Below are 25256 nucleotides of genomic sequence, written 5' to 3' on the forward strand. Positions count from 1 at the left end.
GATCACTAAGATGCCTAACTAGCTCTTCTCAAAAGCAGCTTGAAAACACAAGAACATTTTTCTTACAATACATAATGCTTTACCATGAGTATATCCTCACGGCAGGGTCCTAAAGGGACGAGCCATGAGCCATGTGCCTGCGGTCAAGCCGATGCTCTAGAGCCCCGGGGTCGGTAGGTAGTCCTGGAGCCTGGTTTGACTCCTGGGAGGGCCTCTCGGACGGGCTCATTAATTTCTGGAGCTACAAAAAACAGCATTCCTACAGTCTGAGCTGAATGTTCAGGCTGAACTAATTGAGGCAAATCAGAGCCTATCATGATGGACACAGCCTCAGAATGAGGCATGCTGGGAAACAGTACAGAACAACAGCTGGAAGAGATCTTGCCAGCCTCCTGCCGGGTGGAACATCATGCTTAATGTGTTACATATGAGGAAAACGAGGAGAGCGTAACCTAAGGTTAGTTTTGTTACAGACTCATGTTCCCAAGACATTCCCATTTTGGACCTAGACAAACTTTTGATTGAGTAAAGATGATTCACGGCTCAAGGCGTGGTAGAATAATAAGCTAAAGGCATTGGTGTATATCTCAAGCATATTTCTTGGCGTATATACTCTGATTAAGCATTCATAATGCATCTCCCAGATTACCAAAGGGGTCTGGCTCACATCGTTGTTTATGCACCGCATGACTTTTATACCCTTTTTTTTTCCCAGATTCTTTTTGCACCAGCTCTCAGGGAGGTGTTTTAAAATTCCTTCCCAAATCGCCACCTTTCCAGCTGCCTGGCTCTTCCTTCTGTGACACATACAATCACTTTCATTATGCAAATGATCTCAATGCAGGCTTCTCCAGAGTTGCACGGCGAAGTTGCAAATGGCTGCATACAAAACAGCCTTTATTTGTCCTCCTTCAATTAAGGATTCCAAGATGTATTATTAAAGGCAAACAGGAGGGTAAAATACATACTCCCAAAATGCATCTCGGAACATCTTCCACAAAAGGGAAAAGAATTTGGTAGTAAAATCTTCGCCAAAATGTTTTTTAGGCAGAAATTATGATTCATGGTGGCATGCATTTAAAATTCAGAGATGGGAATATTTATATTTAAAATCAATATATTTACTACCGTTCAAAGTTCGGGGTTATTTTTAAAAAGACAATGCTTTTATTCAGAAGGACGCATAAAACAAAAGTGACAGTAAATACATTGATAATGTTACAAACAATTTCTTTCTTTTTTTTTCAAATATATGCTGTTCTTTTGAACTTTGTATTCAAAGAATCCTGAAAAAAAGTATCACAACTGTTTTCAACATTGACAAAAATAAGAAATGTTTCTTGAGCCCCAAAATCAGCATATTAGAATTATTTCTTAAGGATCATGTGACACTGTAAAGTAGACTAATGGATGCTGAAAATTTTTGCCATCACTGGAATATACATTTTAAAATGTACAAAAAAAAATAAATAATTTTTTTATTGTTTTTACTGTATTTTTGATCAAATAAATGCAGCCTAGCTTGAGTACTTCTTTCAAAAACTTGAATTTTGAAAATCTCTATTGATTTCTATGGATGTGCTGCATACAGTACCCATTAAAAGTTCTTTCAGCCAACAAAACTGCTTTAGGATCCTAAGTGGACTCTATCTCAACTGGATTCAACCGACTTGTCCACACATTGAGAGCCAGAGTCTCTCATTTTCTCCCTTTCATCCTCTGATATTGATACAGAAACTCTTCCAGCACTATATAATACAAAAAAGGAGTGTCTGCATGCAATATACTCAGCAATCAGCTTCTTGATGGAAAGTTATGCTAGTTTACATGCACATGAACACACGCCCAAACCTGCACAGATAGCCACATCTATCACGATCACTCAAGGCGACGGCTGGCTCTCGGTTGTCGGCAGGCCACTGCCGTAAAAGAGCGAGTGTCAATAGAAATGTTGGCCTCCAGCCTCGCCGGGCTGTCTAAGCACCTTGTCATAATTGTGTGCAGTGGCGCGGAGCACACATGTCAAACAAGCCATTAAGGGGAAGTCTGGGAAACAATACAAATTAGATGAGAATGAGTTGGACTTCTTTAGGGTATATGAGACCGGAGGCAATGGACAGGCGCAAACACACACAACTTGGCCTAAACAACTGTCCGGTATGATATCGGGTCTTGCATGACAAGGAAAAGAGGCTGGTCTGCTTCCATGGGTGCAAAGACCTTGTCTGTTTTTGTTAGCAAGCAAGAAAGAGAGAGAAGGGGAAAGATCGTGTTTTGGGGGTTTAAACAGGGAGATTTATGGTTTCCTGCACTCTTCATGCAGACCTACTCCATCATGTCAGCAGCAGTCCAGGCACAAACACTGACTGTGCTGCTCCTGCTGCCGCTGGAACATTTGAATAGAATTACAAAGCAGTTTCGCCTTATAGTTACAGTAGACTGGACAGAGAAACCGGAGCAAACAATTTAGAGGACAGCGGCCCTCCTGCTGTGAGGATTTGCTTTTATGAAGATGATTTATAAAAAACTACTGTGCAAAATCTGACAAGCAAGACACAGTAGTGAGTCTTTCTGTGAAGCAAATTGAGGTGCTATTACAGGACACAACAAGTAAAAGTACTGTGGCGGGAGAGAGATAAGCGATTTGCTGGTTAGCATAGCCACAATTAGCCCCTGCTGGTAGATGCCGTAACTACACTTTCTGAAAGATAAAAGCATCTTTTTCTATTCACAGTTATTCAAAAATATCTGTGTATTACGGCTTTTAATTCTTTATATCACAAATTTTTCTTTATTTTAAATATTTATAGTGCATGTTCTCCGAAATGTTGTGTTGTAGCACCAGAAAAAACCCTAGTGTTAAATGAACTCTCCTCAGAGTTTGAGTCCACACTCAAGAGTGTTAAAATGAACACTGAAGAAGTGTTAAAGTTAATGAGATAATTAAGTGATTAATTGAGTGATGATTGACCATCATTAAGGACAGACACCTGATGTTAACAAGCAGAATCACTGAAGGAAAGAGTCACAATTTTTAAGTCGCCATTACGGTGGTCAGTGTTTGCTTTAGTTGGGCTCTTGAGCCTTGAATTTTTAACATTTAATTTTGGCTGGCTGCTGTAACTGAGTTATAACAGCCAGACAAGCTAAGAGGAATGATCAGGTGTTGTTGGTTATGTTTTGACATAATCACCATGTAGTGACCTGAATCACTGAACTCATTTAGAGCCTTAAAGGAATAATTCACTTAAAAATGAAAATGATCCCATGATTTACTCACCCTCAAGCCATCTTTTCTTTCAGAAAAACACAATCGGAAATATATTTAAAAATATCCTTGCTCTTCCAAGCTTTATAGTGAAGCCCCAAAAAATATATCCATCCATTATAAAAAAATAATCTATACATCTCCAGGAGGTTAATAAAGGCCTTTTGAAACGAAACAATGCATTTTGTAAGAAAAATATCCATATTGATAACTTTATAAATTCAAATAACTAGCTTCCGGCAGACAGCTGTACGCATTCTGCGCAAGTCGACTTGCGCCAAATGAGTAACCCCTGACACGATGTATGTACCCCTGATACGCCTCTCACAGTGCAAGCAAATAGGGCTGGACAACAAACTCAAGCTCCTCTTCTCTTATAAAGAAATCCTCCGACATTTCTCTTTAAATTTTTTTGTTTTAGACTAATTTGTGACCGGTGTTTTGTTTTGCTCTATCCTCTGTGCTTCCGCATTCGCCACAAATCGATGCATTGGGGCATCTGCTGGAAGCTAGTCATTAGTTAGTAAAGTTTTAAATATGGATTTTTTTTTTTTTTTACAAAAACCCATTGCTTTACTTCAGAAGGCCTTTATTAACCCCCTGGAGTCATATGGATTACTTTTATGATGGATGGATGGATGCATTTGTTTTTTTTTTGTTTTTATTTTGCCAGCTACCTACCCCTCCCCCTCCCCCTCCCCTCCCCCCTTTACAACCATTATGAAGCTTGAAGGAGCAAGGATATTTTTAAATATATCTCTGACTGTGTTAGTCTGAAAAAAGATAGTCATATACACCTAGGACAGCTTGAGGGTGAGTAAATCATGGGATAATTTTCATTTTTGGTTGAACTAACCCTTTAATTTTAACTGTGGTTTTTTCTGTGCCTTGAATCTAAATTAAAAAAACATTTATTATTTAAAGCAATAAATAAATAAATAAATAATACTACTGAATTGCCAAGGTCAGAAGTATACTAGTGTTCAAATACTGATACAATACTGTGATAATGTGTGTAAGTGTGAATATATACGCCAAAACACGCTGAATATTATCTACTACTGTTTGCCCATTCAGTACAATGGAATAACATCTATAAAACAATGCCAAATGGTTTGCACGATCTGTTACATAACTCAAGTCTTGAACAAATACAATAATATAAAGACAAGTGAAAGTCGATGTAATAAAAACTGAAGTGTATGCGACATAATTGGTTTCATAATGAGACTAGTGAACGTTCTAATTTTAACGGGTGCGATTAACAATTAAAAAACCGATAGGGATTGCCCCCACATTACGGTCCCATCATGTCGTTTCACATTTCCTTGTAAGCCTGTCAACAACATCTGAACCCTGGATCTATGTGCCAAACGATCACATTAATCATACAACACAGCATCTCGAGGTATTTCTGCCTCACTAATGCATCTGTGAACGCTTCAGAAATAGCACTCAATGTTTCATCATCATCCCAAATGCATTACTGCTATGCATTGTAATTATGATAATTAAATCCAAAACTACATCAGAAGATGTCTTCCTCTCGCTAAGACCTGATCTTTAGCGCACTGCCTTCTGCCGCTGTTTTGGTTTGTGTTGTTATTAAAGGAAGCAACTAAAGTGCAGACACTAAGTGAAAAGATTAGAGATGCTAAAGGAAGGATCTCAATCTGAAGGTCCTAAAATTGGTGACAAAGAGGTCGATGACATGATGCTATTTGTTTTGTCCAATCAATGAATATATTCAAAAATACATTAAAATTGCCATTCATACAGAGTGTACAATGGCTTGAACTCACCTCTTCTATGATTAGCAAGTTGTTGTTTTTTTAATTTCTGAATTAATGTTAATTTTGATATGTTTTGGGGACAAAATTGTCAGGGTAACACAACTATTCTGAGAATGAAATTCCTATATAATTTTTTATGATTTGAGTGACATTTTAAAAATATTTTTGTGTAACAACAAGGCAGAAAAAGGAAGACAAAAAAGATAAATATCACAGAAAGGACCCCTGGAGACCCTCATGACTGTGTGTCAAGGTCAATAAGTCTTAAAATATCAGATCAGTTGACCTTTTTATGACACGGCAAAGTTAGTTCCAGATATATAATGCACACTTTTTACTTGGTTACACCACATGACATTTTTACAGTCGTTAATTTGAAACTTGGCTTGAAAATGTTTTCAATGTTTTGCAAAACCTTTCTTTTTGTTATCAGGGACACTGTTTTATATGTCTGACTTGAACACAAAAGGCTATAAGTGTATATTTTCAATCTGAAGTCCAGGTAAAACCAGAGGTGTGACAAAACCTCACTGATGTGAATGTCAATATGAATTGCTTTCCTCATGATCCTCTGAAACAAACCAGCCACGTCTCAGATCTACTTTCTTACCCTCAATGCGTAAACTTGCCATCTCTCTCCTCCAGAAATCAATAGCTTCCATTTCTGCTCTGTACACTGCTGAGTTGTGTCAAGAATATGTTAGACAGATTAATATCAAAACAAGCTGTGCCCACACCTCGACAATTTCCTCTCCATGACAAGCTCTTCTGTTTGTTGCTTATGCAAGCAAATGCTGATTCTACAGAACTATAAAGACAGTCATTCTCGAGAATTTCACACAGTTGTATTCATGTTCAGACAGCAGAGAGGGCAACAAAACTTCCCGGCGTAACAACAAACTTCAAAACTTCGACAAGAGCTGAAGTTAGGTATAACAGTTAATCCCCAGATGAATTTATGCCACATATTTGATATCTTGATACGCGCCGTCCTCGGGAAAACCAAAAAAAAGAGGAGATGAACATGATTTTTCGGGCTCTTTTGTGTGAAATCCATGACATGAAAAGATTTAATTAAGATAAGAGACTGGTAATAATTAATTCTGCTTCCTTCTGTCAAGAACACAGCAATGGCTGAATAAATTACACAAGCCCTGCCTTTTATTTATTATCATTTCCCCTTTCCCGAAGAAGCCGTTTGAGCTTTTCAAAGCTAAAGAAAGTTTGGCAGGGTCTCTGAAAGTAAGTCCGCAGCTCGGGCCCACATAAACATCTCAGTCCTACATTCCACCACCTACTCGATTCAATCTGCTATTATGTTTTTTTGCAGGTACAGCTCGGCCCCGAGGGGGAAAACTCGCTGCGACGAACGCCAAACGGAAGGCTGCATTCAGATGGAGTGTATTCATTACCACACGCCGAGATGTGTAGGAGACAGCGAGGAGGGTTTGAGTTACCATGTCCAGATCTCACCATCTCATTTCCAACATGACCCAAATTAAAGCGGGAATGCTAGGTGACCTATTGCTAGGGGCGACATCTTCTCATACGTAACCTTTAAACCAGTCAAACATCTGATTTTATGGTTATAAACTAGCCAATACAATCTTGTCATTGTTTCTTTGACTCCTTCTAAAAATAACATTAATATGTGGCCAAACCAAGGGCATTCCAAGTACAGAATACCCTCAAGTTTATCGCTTGGCACACACAATGCTGTAAGTGGGTTGGATATAAACAAACGAACATTTGTTTTACTGAAAGCAAGATGTTTTCCTCAAGCCAACTTTTCAAAACGCCACAGAGATAATTAACGGGACAAAGCTCTGCCAAATCTTACACGAATGACCTTTGTGTGGGCAACATGGTCCTGAGTTTGAGAATCTGGCAGCGTTCTCACATGGCGATTTGAGCGGCTGAAACTCTGAAGGACATCGGCTTAAAGACAGCGAACAAACGGCTTACAAAATGGCGCTAATTAAAGGTTGCTTTGTCAGGTTTCAAACATCTTTTATTGAGTTGCACATACAAATACGCTTCAAAAGTGAGGGAAACTTTAATACTGATTGGTTTGTTGTTATTTGAAGGGGAAATACTTCAATTGTGCTGGTAGTAGCGGGATGCTTGGATGTCGGTGATGTGATTCCATTTAATTAAATAGCTGTAGATAATTTGGTCTGGGAATGTCATTATGCCCTTGCAACGGAGGACATGTTTTCCCTCTCATGCTCATTTTCCTAATGCACAGGCTTTTATATAAGTACATCTCAGGCTTGTAACGAATTAATATGGCAATGAAGGATTGGGGATGGAAGTGTAATTGGACAACCAATCTCCCTTGACGCTTAATGGCCTCTGAAGACAGCGGCTGCAGGGCAAGGGATGAGATAGCTTGGAGGAGAGCTTCTCTGCAGGCTTGTGAAGGCCTGGCACATAAAGAACTGACCGTTTGAGAACTTGCAGAACAATCAGAAATGTAATTAAGAGCTGGCTGTGGCTTTTAAACACTCAGCTAGAGCAGAAACAAACAGACGGGGAAAAAGAAACATCCATGTATCGAAAATGTGCGGTGTGATCAATAGCCCAAGGTTCGGAAAGCATCAAAGGGGGAATGTTTTGTGATTTCACTCGGCACCTCGCAATTTCTCTCAGAACTGCAGGGTTTCAAAGCAATCTCTAATGTCATTAAACTTCTATTACAAAGCAGTTAGAAGTGTATATTGCCTCTATTTCTCTACGAGTCAGACATATACATTTTAAGTAACATTTTACGAGTTTCCGATCTCTTGGTAAAGAGTAAGGTTAATCAAAACATCAATCAAACATAATTACCAAGCAGTGCCGCATGGACAGTGTTTCAAGGAGATAATAACTATTGTCTTTTTGCTGCTGTGGAATAAAATTCATCTCAAAGCTGGATTTTCAACAGAAGCCTTTCCTCAAACCCTCAGACAGAACATCCTATGAAGCAGGTGATTGTGCAATTAATGCGCAAATCGAGCCTTGACCCAGCAGGGTCGTTTCTTCAAATGCAGTTTTAATCTACCGATAAAAATGTTTGTTAAAGTTTTTTTGTAAACAATTATAAAAATGAATTGAATCTAAAAAATGAATCTAATTAAAATGATTTAAATTAAATCATACTGTTGACTAAATTGTGATAAGAAAAAATGCAATATTAACAGGGCACTAATAATGTTTTTTGAACACCAAAAAAAAAAAGAAAAAAGAAAAAGAAAAAAAACCCTGCAAAGATCGTGATTGTTTCAAATTGTCCAAATCATAGTCAATGTCAGGAATTGACCAACTTGAGCTGAAGCTTAACAGTGAAATAATACTGGTGAACTGAAGTGATTCACTAGCGGGTCAATTAACTCACTCAAACGCAGATTATGAGAATAATCAGATATATATGGGTCATTAATGAACAAGGTTTTTAAAAGGGTTAAAAAAAATCATAATGGAGATATAATTAATTTTGAAGTTTTATTAAGTGTTAACAATGAGATTAAGTGTTTTTTTTTTATAATCAATTAACACTGCTTTTGTCAGTTTTTACAAGACGCACTAAATTTGTCACCAAAAAAGTCATTCGGTTTAACCAAATGACACTTTTGGTTATACCAAATGACGATATTTTTAAACAATGCTAACAGGCTGATATCTAGCTAGCTAGCAAAAGGACAATCAAACATTTTATATTTAGTACAAGTTTTTAAAATATTACAACATTTTCAATGTTTTATAGCGGTTGTACCGAATGACCTGATGTTTCGGCCCTTTCAGGACATGCGTATGATCAAGTGAAAACATGAATTTTTCATAGTTAAGAGAGAGTTAGTTACTTTGCTTCTTTGCAGGTGTCTGAATGATGTCACATCCTGTCGCATTATATTGACCGCATGACTTGATCCAAAATGGTCCCTTTATATTGGTTACTCCGAATGAAATTCATTTTTCCGGACATTCTTTCTCACAACAAAGCGACTTCTACACATAATTTTAATGCCATTTTGCACTATGTTGATATATGATGTTATAAAATCATGCCAGAATAAAAATTATATACATTTATTACATTTTAAGATATTTTAATCACAAATGAAATGGCTGTATTGGCCTTTGGACGGTTAAACTCGAATGACCTTTTGACACTTCAAAATCTTTAAAATACCTTTAAAAATAATTTAAAACTTTTGGATTCAATAAAAGAGATCTAGTTGTACTACCTTACATACTTTGGATGTCATATCTTTGTTTTTTATTATTATTAAGGCTTTGGACAAAAAAAAAAAAAAAAGACTGTCACGTCACTGACATGAACACGCAACATGAACATAATATTTCAACTTATATCTGTACAAATGCACAAGTGAACTTGAACTAAGTTAAATAATACTAAAATAACACTAATGAATATTGTCTATAATTTTAATATAAAATTAAATTTCATTAGACTAAAACAAATCTATAAAACATGACTAAAAATTGACTAAATTTAAATAATTTTATTTTTTCAAAGAAAAACACTGACTAAAACATACACACAAAAAATGTAAAAATTAAAGTGAACGCTCTCAGAGCGTTATTATGGTTTGTTTGCTACTCCTTTGGACATTCAGGTCTGGTTCGGTATTAACAACCATGCTGAAAACTTTCAAAATGTTTGCACGTGTGCACTGGAGTTAATTATACGACATGTAATTTCGGCGCATTAATACCGACTACACCCACACACATGCAGCTATTTTGTTTGAGTATTTACAACGGTGTCCATAATGAAGATCCCTTCAGCTCATAAAGAGAAGCATCGCCACTGCCAGCAGCTCAGGAGTAACCTCCAAAGCCCATTTCATGTTGTCGCATATAAATATTCATTAACAGAGTGGAGAAACCAGCTGTTTCTCCCAATTAATCTGTGCAGAGATATGCCATTTGCCAATAAATTGTTGTTGTATAATTAATGACTCTCATTGCATGGTGACAACGAGAGAAACAACACCTCATTTAATATTGAGATTTATATTCATAAACTTGGCTAAAGCAAGCAGCTAATCAGCTTCAGTAATAAACAGAGCTGCGTCTCGTGGGGAAAACTTTAGCCGCATACCCAAGAAGTCAGCCACCCTGCATCCCACCAGTTCAGATAAATCAAGATGTCAGGAGATTTCTACATCAAAGCAGAAGACCCTCCCTGCTTCTCGCTGACCATGTTAACAGGCTACACACAAGCAGACAATGGGAAGCGACGCGGTGAGGACGCCCACTTCAAACTGCAAACGGGCCTGAGCTGAGATCATTATCTGGGCAGGTTGAAAACACTCTGGTCAGGAGAATTCTTATGGGACTTACCATCGGGAGCATGAGCCGGTGTGAAGTGAACAGGTTTATCTGCAGAGGAAGAAGAGAGAGAGGCACATTAGTTAAAAGGAAGATGTCCGGACAGTCCCAGGTGGTCAGTAGTCATTTTGAATGAGTGGGTGGACAGTGGACTACATAATTCTTTCACAGAGGTTAAATCTCAAAAAGAATAGATTAAGAGAGATCAGTTGGAATATGAGATTAAAGGAATGTTCCGGGTTAAACACAACTTGAGCTCAATCGACAGCATCCATGGAGTGACATGCTGTAAGTTACCACAGGAAATTTGTTTGCTGTAATGCCCTTGCAGCACTGAAAGGAACGTAAAAAGTACAATTTTTAATTTATAGCCATAATACTTATACTCTACTGTTAAAACATTTGAAAGAAATTAATACTTTTATTCAGCAAACTGATCAAAATTGATCAAATGTGACAGTAATAACATTTATAATGTTAAAAAAAGATTTCTATTTCAAATAAATGCTGTTCTTTTAAACTCAGATCATGTGACACTGAAAACTGAAGTAAAAATGCAGCTTTGCCACCAAAAGAATAAATTTAATTTTGGAATGTATTAAAATACAAAAAAGTTATTTTAAATTGTAATAATATTTCACAATTATTATTATTATATTTTTATTGTATTTTTTTTTTTTATCAAATAAATGCATCCTTGGTAAGCATAAGAAACGTATTAAAAAAAAAAAAATCATACTGACCCCAAACGTTTGAATGGTAGTCCATGTGTGATCAGTAAGATGGAATCACAATAGAATTTATATCAAGAAGCGACCCTTAAAAATTGCTTAATACAAAACTAAAACTTGTTGTAGATGAATTTATACCAATATGCACCAAAAACAAACAAAGCTGTGTTCTGGAGAAAGATTTTGACAATTTTTTTGTGAATTTGACAACAAAAGTTGTTTCCTGTCGCTTTTCTTGGTTATTTCTAAGCTCATACTACTATATCATATCATGGATGAGCAAATTTGTCTTTATTTTAGGGACTGACTTAATTTTATGTCTGTCAGTGATAGAGCATTTTTATGACATTCGTGAAGGAGGCAACAACTTTATCGTTTTAAACATTACAGAGACTCGAACATGCGTTTTTATTTTCATTATGAGCCAATTCAAGGGACTGGAACATCTGCATGGTTATAGAATAATGTTTGAGAAATCAAGATTAAAAAAAAACAAAAAGAACTTTTATAAAAGAAGATACTTTTTTACCAAGTTTTTACCAATACAATGAAAGTCAATGGGGTTCAAAACAACATTTAAAGGGATAGTTCACCCAAAAATGAAAATTATCCCATGACTTACTCACCCTCAAGCCATCCTAGATGTATATGACTATCTTTTTTCAGACGAACTCAATCAGAGATATATTTAAAAATATCCTTAGTCCTCCAAGGTTTATAATGGTTGTGAATGGGGGGCCGCGTTTTGTCAAAAATAATGCATCCATCCATAAAAAAAAGTAATCCATATGACTCCAGTGGGTTAATAAAGGCCTTCTAAAGCGGAGCAATGCATTTTTGTAAGAAAAATACCCAATATTCAAATAAATATTCAATATTCAAATTCAAATATCCAATATTCAAATAACTAGCTTCCGACCGTACGCAGAATGCACAAGTCGATTTGGACGGAAGAGCAACCTTTGACCCGAATGCAAACCGGTCACGAATTAGAAGTCTAAAAGAAATTTTAAAGAGAAATGTTGGCAGATTTTGATATAAGAGAAGAGCAGTTTAAATTTGTTGCACAGCCCTATTTGTTTGAACCGCGAGAGGCGTCTAAGCTTACAATACTCCTACATCCTGCGTCATACATCGTGTCAGGGGGTTACTCATTTGGCGCAGGTCGACTTGCGCATTCTGCGTACGGTCGTCCGCTGGAAGCTAGTTATTTGAATTTATAAAGTTTTAAATATGGATATTTTTCTTACAAAAACGCATCGCTTCACTTTATTTTTGGATGCACTATTTTTGGCTTCAAAACGCAGACCCCCATTCACAACCATTATAAACCTTTGAGGACTAAGGATATTTTTAAATATATCTCCGATTGTGTTCGTCTGAAAGAAGATAGTCATATACACCTAGGATGGCTTGAGGGTGAGTAAATTTTCATTTTTTGGGTGAACTATCCCTTTAATACCACTCTCATTGTATGGACACGCACACACACACAGGCATTTTTCAAAATATTTTGTTTTGTGTTCCACACAAAACGAACGTCATACAGGTTTGGAATGATATCAGGTCGAGTAAATAATGACAGAATTTACATTTTTGGGTGAACTATCACTTTAAGCTCTTACACTAATAAATGTTAAAATATTCAGACTACAAAACCAGCCAAAAATGTTGGGCTGAAACTCATTAAAATCAGCGCTGACTGAAAGCGAGAACTGCCACAGAAGTTGGAAGCGACCCCACTCAGTCTAACTTTCCTCCAAACTGAAGTGATTTTAAAAACACTGAACTCGCGTACCTTATTACTCTTGACAGAACCGGCTTTTCGACAACATGCGCATGAAGCCATCTAGCTAAAGTGCAGCTACAACACCCTGCTTTCTGCAGGCGGAAATAACCAACGCCACAAAACTATCACATCAATTGCCCAGCCAGCTGGTTGCGCTTACATACACACACACTCCCACACACAGGGCCGGAGCTGGAATCTCTGCTCCTCTCTTCACCAGCACCCCCAACTGCCAGGATAGAGTTTAATTTTAGGCTCACTTCAAATTGCTTGTCAACAACTGAGCGCAAGGAAGATTGGAGAGCCGGCACTGGAGAGAGAGAGAGAGAGAGACAGAAAAACAGAGGTCTGAGAGAACGAGGAATCGAGAGAGAGAGAGAAAAAGAGAGAACGGCTTGCTGTGCTTCTCTCCTTGAATAATGAAGTGTCTGTTGAACTGGACCGAGAGTCAATCATGACAGTTACAGCGTTTCATCCTCCGGGAAACAGCGCCATAGCTGAGGGTGAATAACACACACACAGATGTGTATCATAAAGATAAAACATATACTGCTCACATACTGTAATGCATAACCCTGTGCACAGCTCGACTTTCTTATATGTCCAGTGGCAGTAGAGGACAAAACAACTGTCTGTGCAGGTCTCACGGGAACATTTGTTTTACATGTAAATGATACATGGCTGAGAAATCCAACACAAAGTTCACCTCAAGCCCATTTGCTTTACTTAAAGGGATAGTTCATCCAAAAATGAAAACGGTTTCTCACCCTTATGTTGTTCCAAACCTATATGACTTAGTTTCTTCTGTGGATCACAAAAGAAGATTTGTGTCTCAGTGTCTACAATGAAAATCAAATGAGTCCAATGCTGTTTGGACTATATATATATATATATATATATATATATATATATATATATACACCTCGTAATACAATATTAAATTGATACTTGGGTCACAATGCAATAACATTGCAATTCTTTTTTGTTTAGATACTCAAATCTGTGATATCGGATACCAGGGACAGCTGACAATTTTAAAGTTTAGAGGTCTTTAAACAAAAAATATTTGACCAATTAGTATTAGTATTCAGAGAGTCATGTAAAAAAAAAAATGTAAATGTTAAATATTGTTGAAAATAGGGAGGAGAAATGTCACCCCATGATACTATATCACTTTTTGTTACATTTTTACATAACATTTTCAGGAAAAGTGAGATTAACTGATTAACCACAATTCAGTACAGTACAGTAGCATTAGGTCAATGTAAACTATTCTTTCTATTCAACAAAAATTCAAAATGAGAACGAGCGAAGAACATAATTTCACAAAGTACTGAAATAATTGAGAATAGATGACAAAGCAGCAAGTTAAATCTTGCAAAATGGGAACACTTCAGTATAAGGAACATGCATTCACTATTAAATACAACTTTTGCCTCAATTAACTCTTAATTTACTACTTATTAACAGTTAGTAAGGTAGTTTTTGTAGCGTTTAAATTTAGGTATTGGGTAGGATTAAGGGATGTAGAATAAGGTCATGCAGAATAAGACATTGATATGTGCTTTATAAGTACTGATAAACAACCAATATGTTAGTAATATGCAAGCTAATAAGCAACTAGTTAAAAGTGAGAATTTAACCCTAAAATAAAGTGTTACCTGCAGGATAACTAAACACAAATCGCTATATTATAGAATCAAGTGAATTGTGTTTATGTATCTGCAATTACCCCAAATAGACCTCACCATGAACTGTCAGGCAGGCTGTCATATCAGTAAATATCTGTGCACATATGCCGGCCATATGTTTTCATTCAGTGTCTGTCCTCCTCTTTCCCGTTCTGTTTTATTATCTAGTTTGCTGATGTGTATGTATGGGCTGATGGATTTGGTTGTGGAGCTGAGCAGCTCTACTCCTATGTGGCCTCTCTTCTCTGTACCTGCTAAATGAAAATGGAAATGACTAACCTTTGGTCTGTATCCCACTCCAACAAGCTTTCAAACGCTACGATGCACCTCTCCATGTTAATGGTACTCCTTTCACTCCATCCTGTTTTTTACTCTTCTTTGAGGAGCAGGGATGGAGTGCTCTAACTGAGTTTATGTTTAAATCTAATGGAATCTGTCTGGATTAAATCGATTTCGCGACATGGTCGGCTTATAAATGAACCTCACACTCAGACTCCTTTATTGAGGGATGGAGAGGGCACATTTTCAGAATTTCATGAAGGGCCCTTTTCGGTCTTTTAATATAGATCTAATGTAGAGGGACTGTGGATCTCTTTAAGTGAGGGCACAGGTAGGATTATGAGAAATGAGGAAGGTAATGGTTTACAGAGGGCGCATAGGGCTGAATGCTCTCTCTCACTGCTTCCCCTCACTGTTTTCTCCTTTCTTCTAGCAATACTAAACATATTATTATACAAAAAGGTGTATATTATTACATTTAATGGGGGCTCGTCCGGGATATTATTACTCTACATAGGAGGATGTTATATATATCCGTATATGTAAATATTTAACAGTGTTAAATGGCCTAAACTATGAATTGCTATCTCTCAAATCCATGGTGAGACCTTCACTAAATCAGAGTGGGAATCAGTGTGAACTTTGTTGTGTACCTTGTGTTATATCAACACACATGTCTGTAAAAGTTAATAATAGTTTCTGGTACAACTTCACATGGCATCTTGCGTGACACCAGAAAAAAATTCACTAAACTCAAGTATAAACAGACCAAAAATAGGTTAAGCTTCCTGTTAAAATGGTCATCTCAATTTCAATCTCATAAAGAGTTTAATGAGCCATCGGCACCGACGCATAGCAAAACCATTTTCTAATCAATTAAACTTTCTTCTGTAACACAGCATCCTTACAAAATATATATGTTTACCTTTCTGCTACGAATTCATACTATAGTCTTAGATAGCGCAATTCTATGGTTTGGAACTCTAAATTCACAGAGGAAGAAACACGGGATGCAGCGATGCAAAAAGCCAGATAAAAACGAATAGAGATAGTAATACATCCAAAACAGGAAAAGAGCAGTGTTACCTGCTGCTCCATGTCATCAAAGCGCATTTTGACATGCTCTGAAGCTCACGTTTCGTCTCCAATCTTTTCTTTGTAAGCACAGTGCCAAATTTATCTGGCAACACACACCGGCTGGCGGGGCACCCTAAGACACCAAAGCGTTTGCCGATTCACTCAAGCAGATACAGTAAGCACTGAAGCTAATGCCAAGCTTTCACATCCAAAGGCATTTAATCTGCCCCCTTTATCCCACTGTGCAGTCTAAATACCACTGCTTCAGGGATGACAGAATGCTACCGAGCTGTGTTTTTAGACACAAGCGCTCAAGCACTTTGTAGGATGAGGACAGTTTATCTGTGTCATCCTTAATCATTTCACTGTCAGGCAGGGGATCGAAGCCTACGCATTAGGGATTAGTTTTTGATTGCCATCGATCCTTATTGAACCATCCATCCGTCAGTGTGTCTCCCTCTGCCTCCTGTAAGAAAACTCTACAGAGCACACAAGGGAAAGAACCACCATTCTGAAACTTATCAGGTGAAAACCTCTACGGGGTCATGCACAAACACAAAAACACAAACACACATATATATATACATACGCTGAACGTCATGTTTCACTAACTGTGACCTACAGTTATTGAGGAAGAGGAGAACAGCGAAGCCGAGCGTGGAAGTGGCCAGCAGTATGAGACAGATGTTGCAAGGAATCATGAAGTACCGCACGACCAGCGACACTTTGTGTTGGTACATGCGGTCCCGCTCTGGGGGCGGCGTGGGGTACTGACAACTAGTCATACTCCACTCCGCGCCTTCCCTAAAGTACGCCAAGTTGGCAAGCGTTCCAAAAACAGACTCAGAGAAGAAGGATAGATGAAAGAAATCCTTAAACGGTTTCAGCTTAAATTCCAGTGGTGCTCCTTATCGCAGTTTCTTCCTGAAAAACGTAGACAAATGCTTTTATCAGTCTCCAAGCAACGCATTTTGTTTCCAAATTACAGCCGCTCTGGAAAGGTACCGATCTTACAGTCCCCAACCCTCCAGCAATTCCTCCATTTCTTTCCCAAGCACAGGGGTGGTTTGTCATGAAAGGTTAGTGTGCAAGTTCTCTTGAGTGTGCTTGACAAAAGCTCCACTGGACCCCTGGCCTAGATTGCTAACACGGACAAGTGAGTGCAAACAATCCCCAATGCACTTTGTACTTTAAATCCGCAAGCACAGAACTCCACGGCTTGGTGAATTAGTAATGAATTGGCTCTTGATTCATCTTTAGGGGCGCTTGTAATTTTTTATGGCACAATGGTGTTCCCTTCTTTCAGGATGTGCTGCCACCTGTCTGTGCCCGACAGCGGCATGAAGATGCCAGGCTGCTCTCGTTGTGGCATGTGTCAGGATTCACTGTGGGTGTGGCTAGGCATCATTCTAGCCTTCTGTCCTGGGAAACACTCAGTTGCTCACAAGCTGGAATTGGAGTCATTAGCCTCACACACACAAACACAACATCCAAACTTTTGGAGAGTGACCCCTTCTCAAATTCTCCAGAGAACTGCAACACTAGGCTTGTCTTTGGTCGTAAAAGTCGAAACTTTTCTCCCCCCGCCCCAGGCTGAATCTCCTGAATGAATGAATAATTAGCCCACAGAGAGTCAGCAGCTGTCTTCGACCAGCTCGACCATATGCCCCGGAGAGCAGTAGGGTCTTTTTTCCTCAACCCCCCCCTTCTTTCAACACAAGTCCTCTTTGGCGACCTCCGCTCTTTTTTAGAAAGCACTTCGGATGAAGCGTACAGTCGAAAGATGGGGTGTCTGGTGAGTAGACTCTTCCCCCAGATGCTGCTCTCAGCGCAGAGGCGCGCTCCTTGATCCGGGCAGCCGGAAACAAGATACGAGGAACAGCTGAGATTGCCACAGTATGTGTAAAGCAAACGAGACAACTGCTTTGGACAGTGTTGTTAGTTCTCAGTCCTTTTTAGCAGATAACTCCCGAGACAAGACAAGCTCCTGTTGTGGACTCAGCCAAGTTGTTTGTCACTCTGGAAAAAGTGGCTCTTCCATTTTCATTTCTTTTCATTGGAGTCAGAAGCTGTTTTCTCTCCGTTTAGCTCTCTTAATCATCCATTCCTGCACTGGTGTTCCTCCTTGTGTCCTGGGCTTAAACTCGGTCCAGCTGAGCCTCAGAGGAAGTGTTCACTTCCAGCCAAAACATACACTCTGATCGCCGCTATTCATGTCAGAAAATCCCCCAGGCAGCAGGTACTCTGCCTGCGTTCAGCCAGCGCTTCTCAGCCAATGAGCCAGGAAGCGGCATGCACAAATGAGTGGAGCCTGAGAGGAAAAAAGCAGGAAAAAAGGAAAACAAACTGGCCGATGACACTTAGTCCACCTCTCCGTTACAATAAACAATGCATAGAACGTGTTCTCTGCATCCTTACGGCACGGGCGCTCATGACTCCCTCTCTCTGCCTCGAATGAAGGAGAAGACAGTGAGAGGGGGAGTGGATGAGGGGCTGTCTCTAACAAAGGGTTGGGAGGGGTGAGAAGGGGGAGGCAGTGAGGGAGGGAGGGGGAAACCGAGAATAAAAGCTTTTGGGAATACTTGGGAGTGTTTTAAAGGGGGGAGCTGGAATGACAGCGAAAACACAAAAGGGCAATTGAACCAAAAACATGTCAAGCCTTTTGAGTTGATAGTGATTTAAAGGAGAGAGTAGCCAACAATTGTGCTAAATTGTAATTGCAAACCTTGTGGTTTAAATGAGAAAGAGAATCTGTAAGATTTATTCTCAGTTTTGGTAATTTTCTATGAGCTATTAAGGAAAATATAATGTAAAAGTGATTTAATGGAGAGTGTAGCCAAAAATCTACTCCAATTGTACTAAACTGTAATCGCAAACCTTAGGCTCATTAGGATATGAGCTATTAAGGAAAACAGTATTCGAAAATGAAGAACAAAAATGATGGTTCTGAGAATAAAAAAATGCAATAGGAATCAACAGGCAAAAACATTGTCAAAAAAAAAAAAAAAAAGATTCATCTTCTCGTGACACCATGCCATGCTTTAATTCATCTGTCGTACTGTGAAATATAAAAGCAAAAATGAATATTCAGTAGAACTGAAAATGAATATACTGGCAAAAGATCAGTGAGAAATGTATTTTTAATCCACAGCATTATTTCACTAGGTTTCTCGCCTATGAATGTTTATTTTATGCTCTAAGCCACATAATGAGGTCAACAGCACAGACAGCTAATGCTTCTTTTTAAAACCCCCCACCTTCAATACTGACTGGCATATACACAATGGATGTTCATCTTCACAAAGAAGCCAGTACATATTATCAATTATTTATATGCTCTGTTTCTTAACCCACCCCTCGCTGGATACCCGTCAAGCTCGCACACACACACACACACACACACACACACACACACACATTTTTACAAGGTTACACTCCGTTCCGCATCAAGGCCTGTTTATCTCTTTGGACACAGCCTATTCGTTGACTTTATGGGTCCCATGGAATTGAGGCCCTGATGTACAACAGCAGAGAACATGGGGTCAGCTGGGCCTCCAACACAGGGTTCTAGGTTCACTCACCAGCTGTGGTGCTGCACCCTTAAACAACACCCACACTCCACCAGGGCCATTAATCTCCCTTCAGACTGACACGCAGACATAAGAAATAAGACAACTGGGCATCTAGTGACGTTCATGCAGGCTACAATGACCTGAAACACCCATGGACCAATAAGGAAACAGAAGAGGGCGCCATATCTGGTCGATTCTACACACCCTCTGTCATGACTCGAATAAGACCTAATTTGACTTCAAAGCGCTCTGTAATGCATCTTTAATGTGCATGCTATCTCAGAAGGTTAACATCTCTCTCAGTGTGCTCTCTCAGCTGGCAACTTCCATTAAGAAACAACCACAAACTCTCTGCACTTCCCGCACTTGCATGACGAGCAGACTCAAGGCTTTTTATCGGCTTCTACTTTTCCTTCTGCCATGTTTCTGGTATGACGCATGCGAGCTGATTTCAGGATTGAAGGAATAGGAGTAAGGTATATGGTGCACTTCATCTATTTTAAAAGAGCAGTTAGTTATTAAACTGAAAGATCCTGAGAAATTTAAAATAGATTCACTTTGAAGTGTTTTCAGATTCAGATTCTGTTTTTTGACAGGGATATCTATCTATCTATCTATCTATCTATCTATCTTAACATTCAACTGTCCATAGTTTGTTCATTCAAATATCTATCTCTCTGCCCATCCATTTACTTGTCCGTTCATCTATCCTTCTATTCATGTACCCATTTATCCATCCATCCAAACATTTAACCCTTCATTCATTCAACTATTCAAATACCCATCCCTCTGCTCATCCATTTACCTGTCCATTCATCTATCCTTCCATTCATGTACCCATTTATCCATCCATCCATCCATCCATCCAAACATTTAACCCTTCATTCATTCAACTATTCAAATATCCATCCCTCTGCTCATCCATTTACCTGTCCATTCATCTATCCTTCTATTCATGTACCCATTTATCCATCCATCCATCCATCCAAACATTTAACCCTTCATTCATTCAACTATTCAAATATCCATCCCTCTGCTCATCCATTTACCTGTCCATTCATCTATCCTTCTATTCATGTACCCATTTATCCATCCATCCATCCATCCATCCATCCAAACATTTAACCCTTCATTCATTCAACTATTCAAATATCCATCCCTCTGCCCATCTGTTTACCATTCTATCCATTCGTCAGTTTCAACAATCGTTTCACCAATGGAGAAACACAGTTTCCTCCAAGCCTCAAACAGACTCTTAGCCACGGAGCTTCCTTCACAGCAGCTGGTTGAATGTCTTATTGTGATGACTATCATCAATAAATTAGGCTGTTTTGATTATGAGCAGATCCCCAGTACTCCACTCATTATACTACATTGCACAAGCAGTCAAAAATAGGCGAGAGACAGGAGATTAAAAGGGAGGTGGAGACCGCCAGCAGGCACTGGGTGAGAATGAGCTAACTGCACCTCCAGCCAGATCTACTCTGGAATCCTACAGCTGGGAGTTCCTTACTCCCCTGCTCTGTCATACAGCTCACAAGAATAGAAAGCGACGCCACCCAGCAAAAGAAGTGGGAAAGTGGGGATTTTTCCTTCGTGCTGTCTGCCGGAGTGCCGATGTAACTGTAACAGAGACATTACCCATAGGAAATGACATCAGCGTAATTTAACGTGAGAACACATCTGCCGACTGGCCTGCTGCTCGGTGAGGCACAGCGCCTGTCGACAATGCATCCAGGTGTGAGCTATCACAGAGATGAAGCTGTTCGTTCAATATCTACAGTCAATTTCTACAGACTCGGTTACCCAAAAACCATACGGCGAGATTCCAATCCTGATTTCCACTGAATGTTAATCAATCCAGTACAACTCAAGTTTTGAGACTGTTTCTCATATGGTTCTTTTTCGTTTCCTACAGCCCATGGGCTTCATGTGACAGATGTCGGAATCAAAATCACTGTCAATCTGCCAGATTCAAACTGCCCATTTTGCTGCTCTGCTATGACTGATCCTAATCCAAACAAGTCTGAGAAAACGGATGGATAACTATTGTTCGCAGCTTATGTTTGCCTCAACTGCAGTTTAACTACCTTTATGAGAATGGTAGCAATTAGCGCTGGGTGATACAATAGTATATTTATATTTATAATGTATTATTGTTTTAAATAGTGTATTTAACGTATATGTTACATAATAAAAAAGCCTTTGACTCTAATACTATAATCATTCAATGTTAGGGATGTAACGATGCCCTCATATCACGATTCGATACATATCACGATACGATTTTATTGCGATACTTCAAGACATATGATAAAAGCTTAACAAAAAATTAACATTTGATTAAAATCCTAAATTGGGTATTACATTGGGGGTGGAAATGAATAGGCTTGGACTTGGTGCTGATAACCCAATGCACAGGACAATGTTAATACCAGAATAAAAATATTCATGATTCTGAAGCTGGAAATACAGAAAAATATGAATATGCTTGCACTAGATATATTTAAAATAATGCAGGCCACTTTTTAAGGTAACACAAGACACTTGGCATTATCAGGACCCACAAATATTCCCTCATTGCATTATTATACATTATATTCAACATTATATATAGTAGTTCAATGTAGAACTGACACTAAAACTCTGTAAACTTGACAGTATGACAGTAATTTTGACAGTAATTTTCATTTTGGGTAAACCATACACAATACATATTGTTGCATTTTTGTATTGCGATATATTGACTATATCGCAATACAATACAACTGACTATTTCCATCCTAATTGTTCTAAATAAATTAAAATAATTCATAATGCTACAAGTGAACTTGGCATCGTATTATAATGTACAATATGAAAAATAGATATTCGTTTTGAGGTTTGCTAAAAGACAAAAAAACAAACAAAAAAAAACATTTAACAGTGTTTTTATTATGTTTTAGGACCATTCTTCTTATTTGAATAATTCAAAAGGAGTTCTGCTCCATAAATGCGATTTTCAAATCTGATCTTTATCTGCTTGCACAGTGTGAGAGCCTGTTCCACTCTAGTTCACTGCTATCTACATTGTAGAGGTCACTAGAGAGGTCTCTCTATCTCTCTATCTATTGTGTGTGTGTGTGTGTGTGTGTGTGTCCTTGGTACAATCCACTAAAGACCATGGCAGATAAAACACAATTACCCTAATCCTTCTTTCCTTACCCAGTCCTCGCCCTAATACCTATTAGTCGATGTGTGCTCAGCACATGGCCATATACCGTACATCACATATTGATTTTGGTTGAGGATACCCACCGCCACTCAGGTTAAGTGCTTTAGGACTGATGAAAACCACCATCACATAAATCCAACCTTCTCCCATATATCAAGGAAGGAGCAAATAAATCATTCCAGAGGAAGATTTTATTAGTCTGACGTTGCTCTTTCATTGCTCAGGAAAGTTAATTAGCATCTTTTGTTACGTCGTTTAGCGATTCACAATAGATCAATACCATATCTGTAATTGACATATATTAGAGATTTTATTTATTTATTGGTATCAGCTAATATTGTATGTGCATTTCCCTAATTTTTAGATTTAGAATAACTTTGCAGTCATTTAACATAATTTAACCTTTAAAAAATAATAATTGAATAACACTGTAAAATGTAATCTTTAGCAGATCACAAAATAAATGTATACATGTTCATTGATAGATTTGGAAGGATTTGATGAGAAATGACGAGTTCAAAGTGAAATATCCAAGCAAATCTGAGCACAGTATGAGACATTGTTATGATCTCTCTCAAAACTTTAGAAAAGACAAATCTGAGATGACTATGTTCAGAGACATCAAATCTGAGAAACAGCCTCAAGCCAATTTGCACTCCATTTAATCTCACTACTGTCGAGGAGAACAAATGAGATATTAAAGAGAGTTCTACCATCACACGTATTACCATATTCCCAAACCGATTCCCTCCCCACCATAAAACCACCTGCCTAAGCAAAGATATGCAAGCGAGGACGATTCTTCTCCCACAGCTGGATCTTCAACTCTGGGTGGAGCAAGCTCATTACCCTCCCACTCAGACTGCTCCTCACTCCGGGACCAAGCTGTTGAGCGCAGCTGCCCCGGGCTGAGAGCTGGGTCCAACGGAGAACAGCAACAAACCAGCAACAGCATTTACAGACGCTCATTCATCAGCACGCTGTTTTTCCCTCTCATCATGGTAACTACAATAATGATTGCAGCATTTAATACTTGCCATGCTCCAGCTCCCCACTCTTTTATTCATTCTTTATTTCCCACAATGCTTTCTTAATGGTCCTTATGGGGGCAAGTGAGCTGGAACAGTGATGGGGTTCTTTAAGGGACTGCTGAAGCGATGTGCCAAAACATAGACTGCACGACCAGCAGAGAGTGACTGTTTTTTGGAGACTTGTTTGACTTTGGCTGTGTTTGACACCGGGCTTCATGGGAGCTGGCATCCATGACAGACAGGGGCTGTGTGATTGAACTTCCAGGTAATGCAGGTGGCAGCAGCAGCTGTGGAACTAAACTTGAGGACTAGCTTAGTCCAAATACAGCAACATACAGCTGTGTTCTCAACTGCATTTGCTTAAGAACACAGATTTTACATTGGACATCAATGAGAGTAATCAAAGAGTAATCAATATCACACAAAATTAAATGAAAATGCCTTTAAAACTTGCTCAACTTATGAAAACTTTAAACACAATAACGATCAGCTGTTTAAAAAGTGAACCACATTTGGTTTCCAATCACTGAAAATGGGTAAAATTCAACAATTTGAACATGGTGCTGCTTTGAGATCCCCATATCTATGGGACTGATTTATATACGGGCTTGAAAATGAAGATTTCAAAAGAAAAGTTTATTAAAAATGAGAATCTAGAAGGTTATTAAGATATCTTGAATACTTCTTGAGTTAAAAGGCATACAAACTTTGGAAAAGGAATATTTATGGTACTCAGACAGGTATGTTCTATGCAACTGAGTTGATAGAAAAATGCGAGATACATTTCTAGTTTCAACATTATTTGTTCTTCAGTTATTCCTCTTTAAAAGAAAAAAGTATCAGTTGTATGCAAAGTGAGCCACATTTGGTTTTTAACCACTGAAAATGTACAATTTACTCATAGAGCCGCATTAAGATCTCCATATCTCTTGGACTGAAACATATAGGGCCTTTCAAATGAAGATACCAAAAGGAAAGTTTCTAAAGAACCAGAATCTAAAAGGATATTAAAATATCTTGGTAACACTTTATTTTACAGTGCCGTAGTTACACGCTACTACATGTACTTACTATAGTAATAACAGTAAATTATGCATAATTACAAGTAACTAACCCTAAACCAAACCCTAACCCTAACTGTAACTCTATAGTAAGTACATGTAGTTAATTAACAGTACTCAGTACTTATTTGAGTAATTAAAATGTAACTACGGCACTGTAAAATAAAGTGTAACCAATATCTTTAATACTTCTTGAGTTACAGGCATGCAAAGTTGAGGCAAAAAACACAAGCAGCGCTTTTTTGCCATATTTGAACTGTCACTGTTGACATATAATGAAACAAAGATGGCTAAAGTCAACAGATTTTACTAATAGACCTACCAATCTCTGTGTAAAAATAAAATAATGATGCTGCCATCTTTCTAAAGTCATTTTTACACCCCTCTAATTTGGCTTCAAATCTCAGATG

At 38.3% G+C, this 25256-nt stretch overlaps 1 protein-coding gene across 14 annotated transcripts in view; it reads right to left on the reverse strand.

Annotated features, from left to right (window-relative positions):
- Positions 1 to 25256, reverse strand: part of agrn (agrin) — a 261972-nt gene that overhangs the window by 140092 nt on the left and 96624 nt on the right. For 11 of the 14 annotated variants that reach the window (XM_051879042.1, XM_051879031.1, XM_051879030.1 and 8 more), the window contains one exon: positions 10414 to 10452. In XM_051879042.1, coding sequence (XP_051735002.1) covers positions 10414 to 10452 — 39 coding nt within the window. Of the gene's footprint in view, positions 1 to 10413; positions 10453 to 16557; positions 18426 to 25256 lie in introns of those variants that run through there. The other 3 variants (XM_051879038.1, XM_051879039.1, XM_051879041.1) reach the window with 3 other exon arrangements.

Source organism: Ctenopharyngodon idella, chromosome 22 (genome assembly GCF_019924925.1).
Source record: "Ctenopharyngodon idella isolate HZGC_01 chromosome 22, HZGC01, whole genome shotgun sequence".
NCBI classification, from domain to species: domain Eukaryota; kingdom Metazoa; phylum Chordata; class Actinopteri; order Cypriniformes; family Xenocyprididae; genus Ctenopharyngodon; species Ctenopharyngodon idella.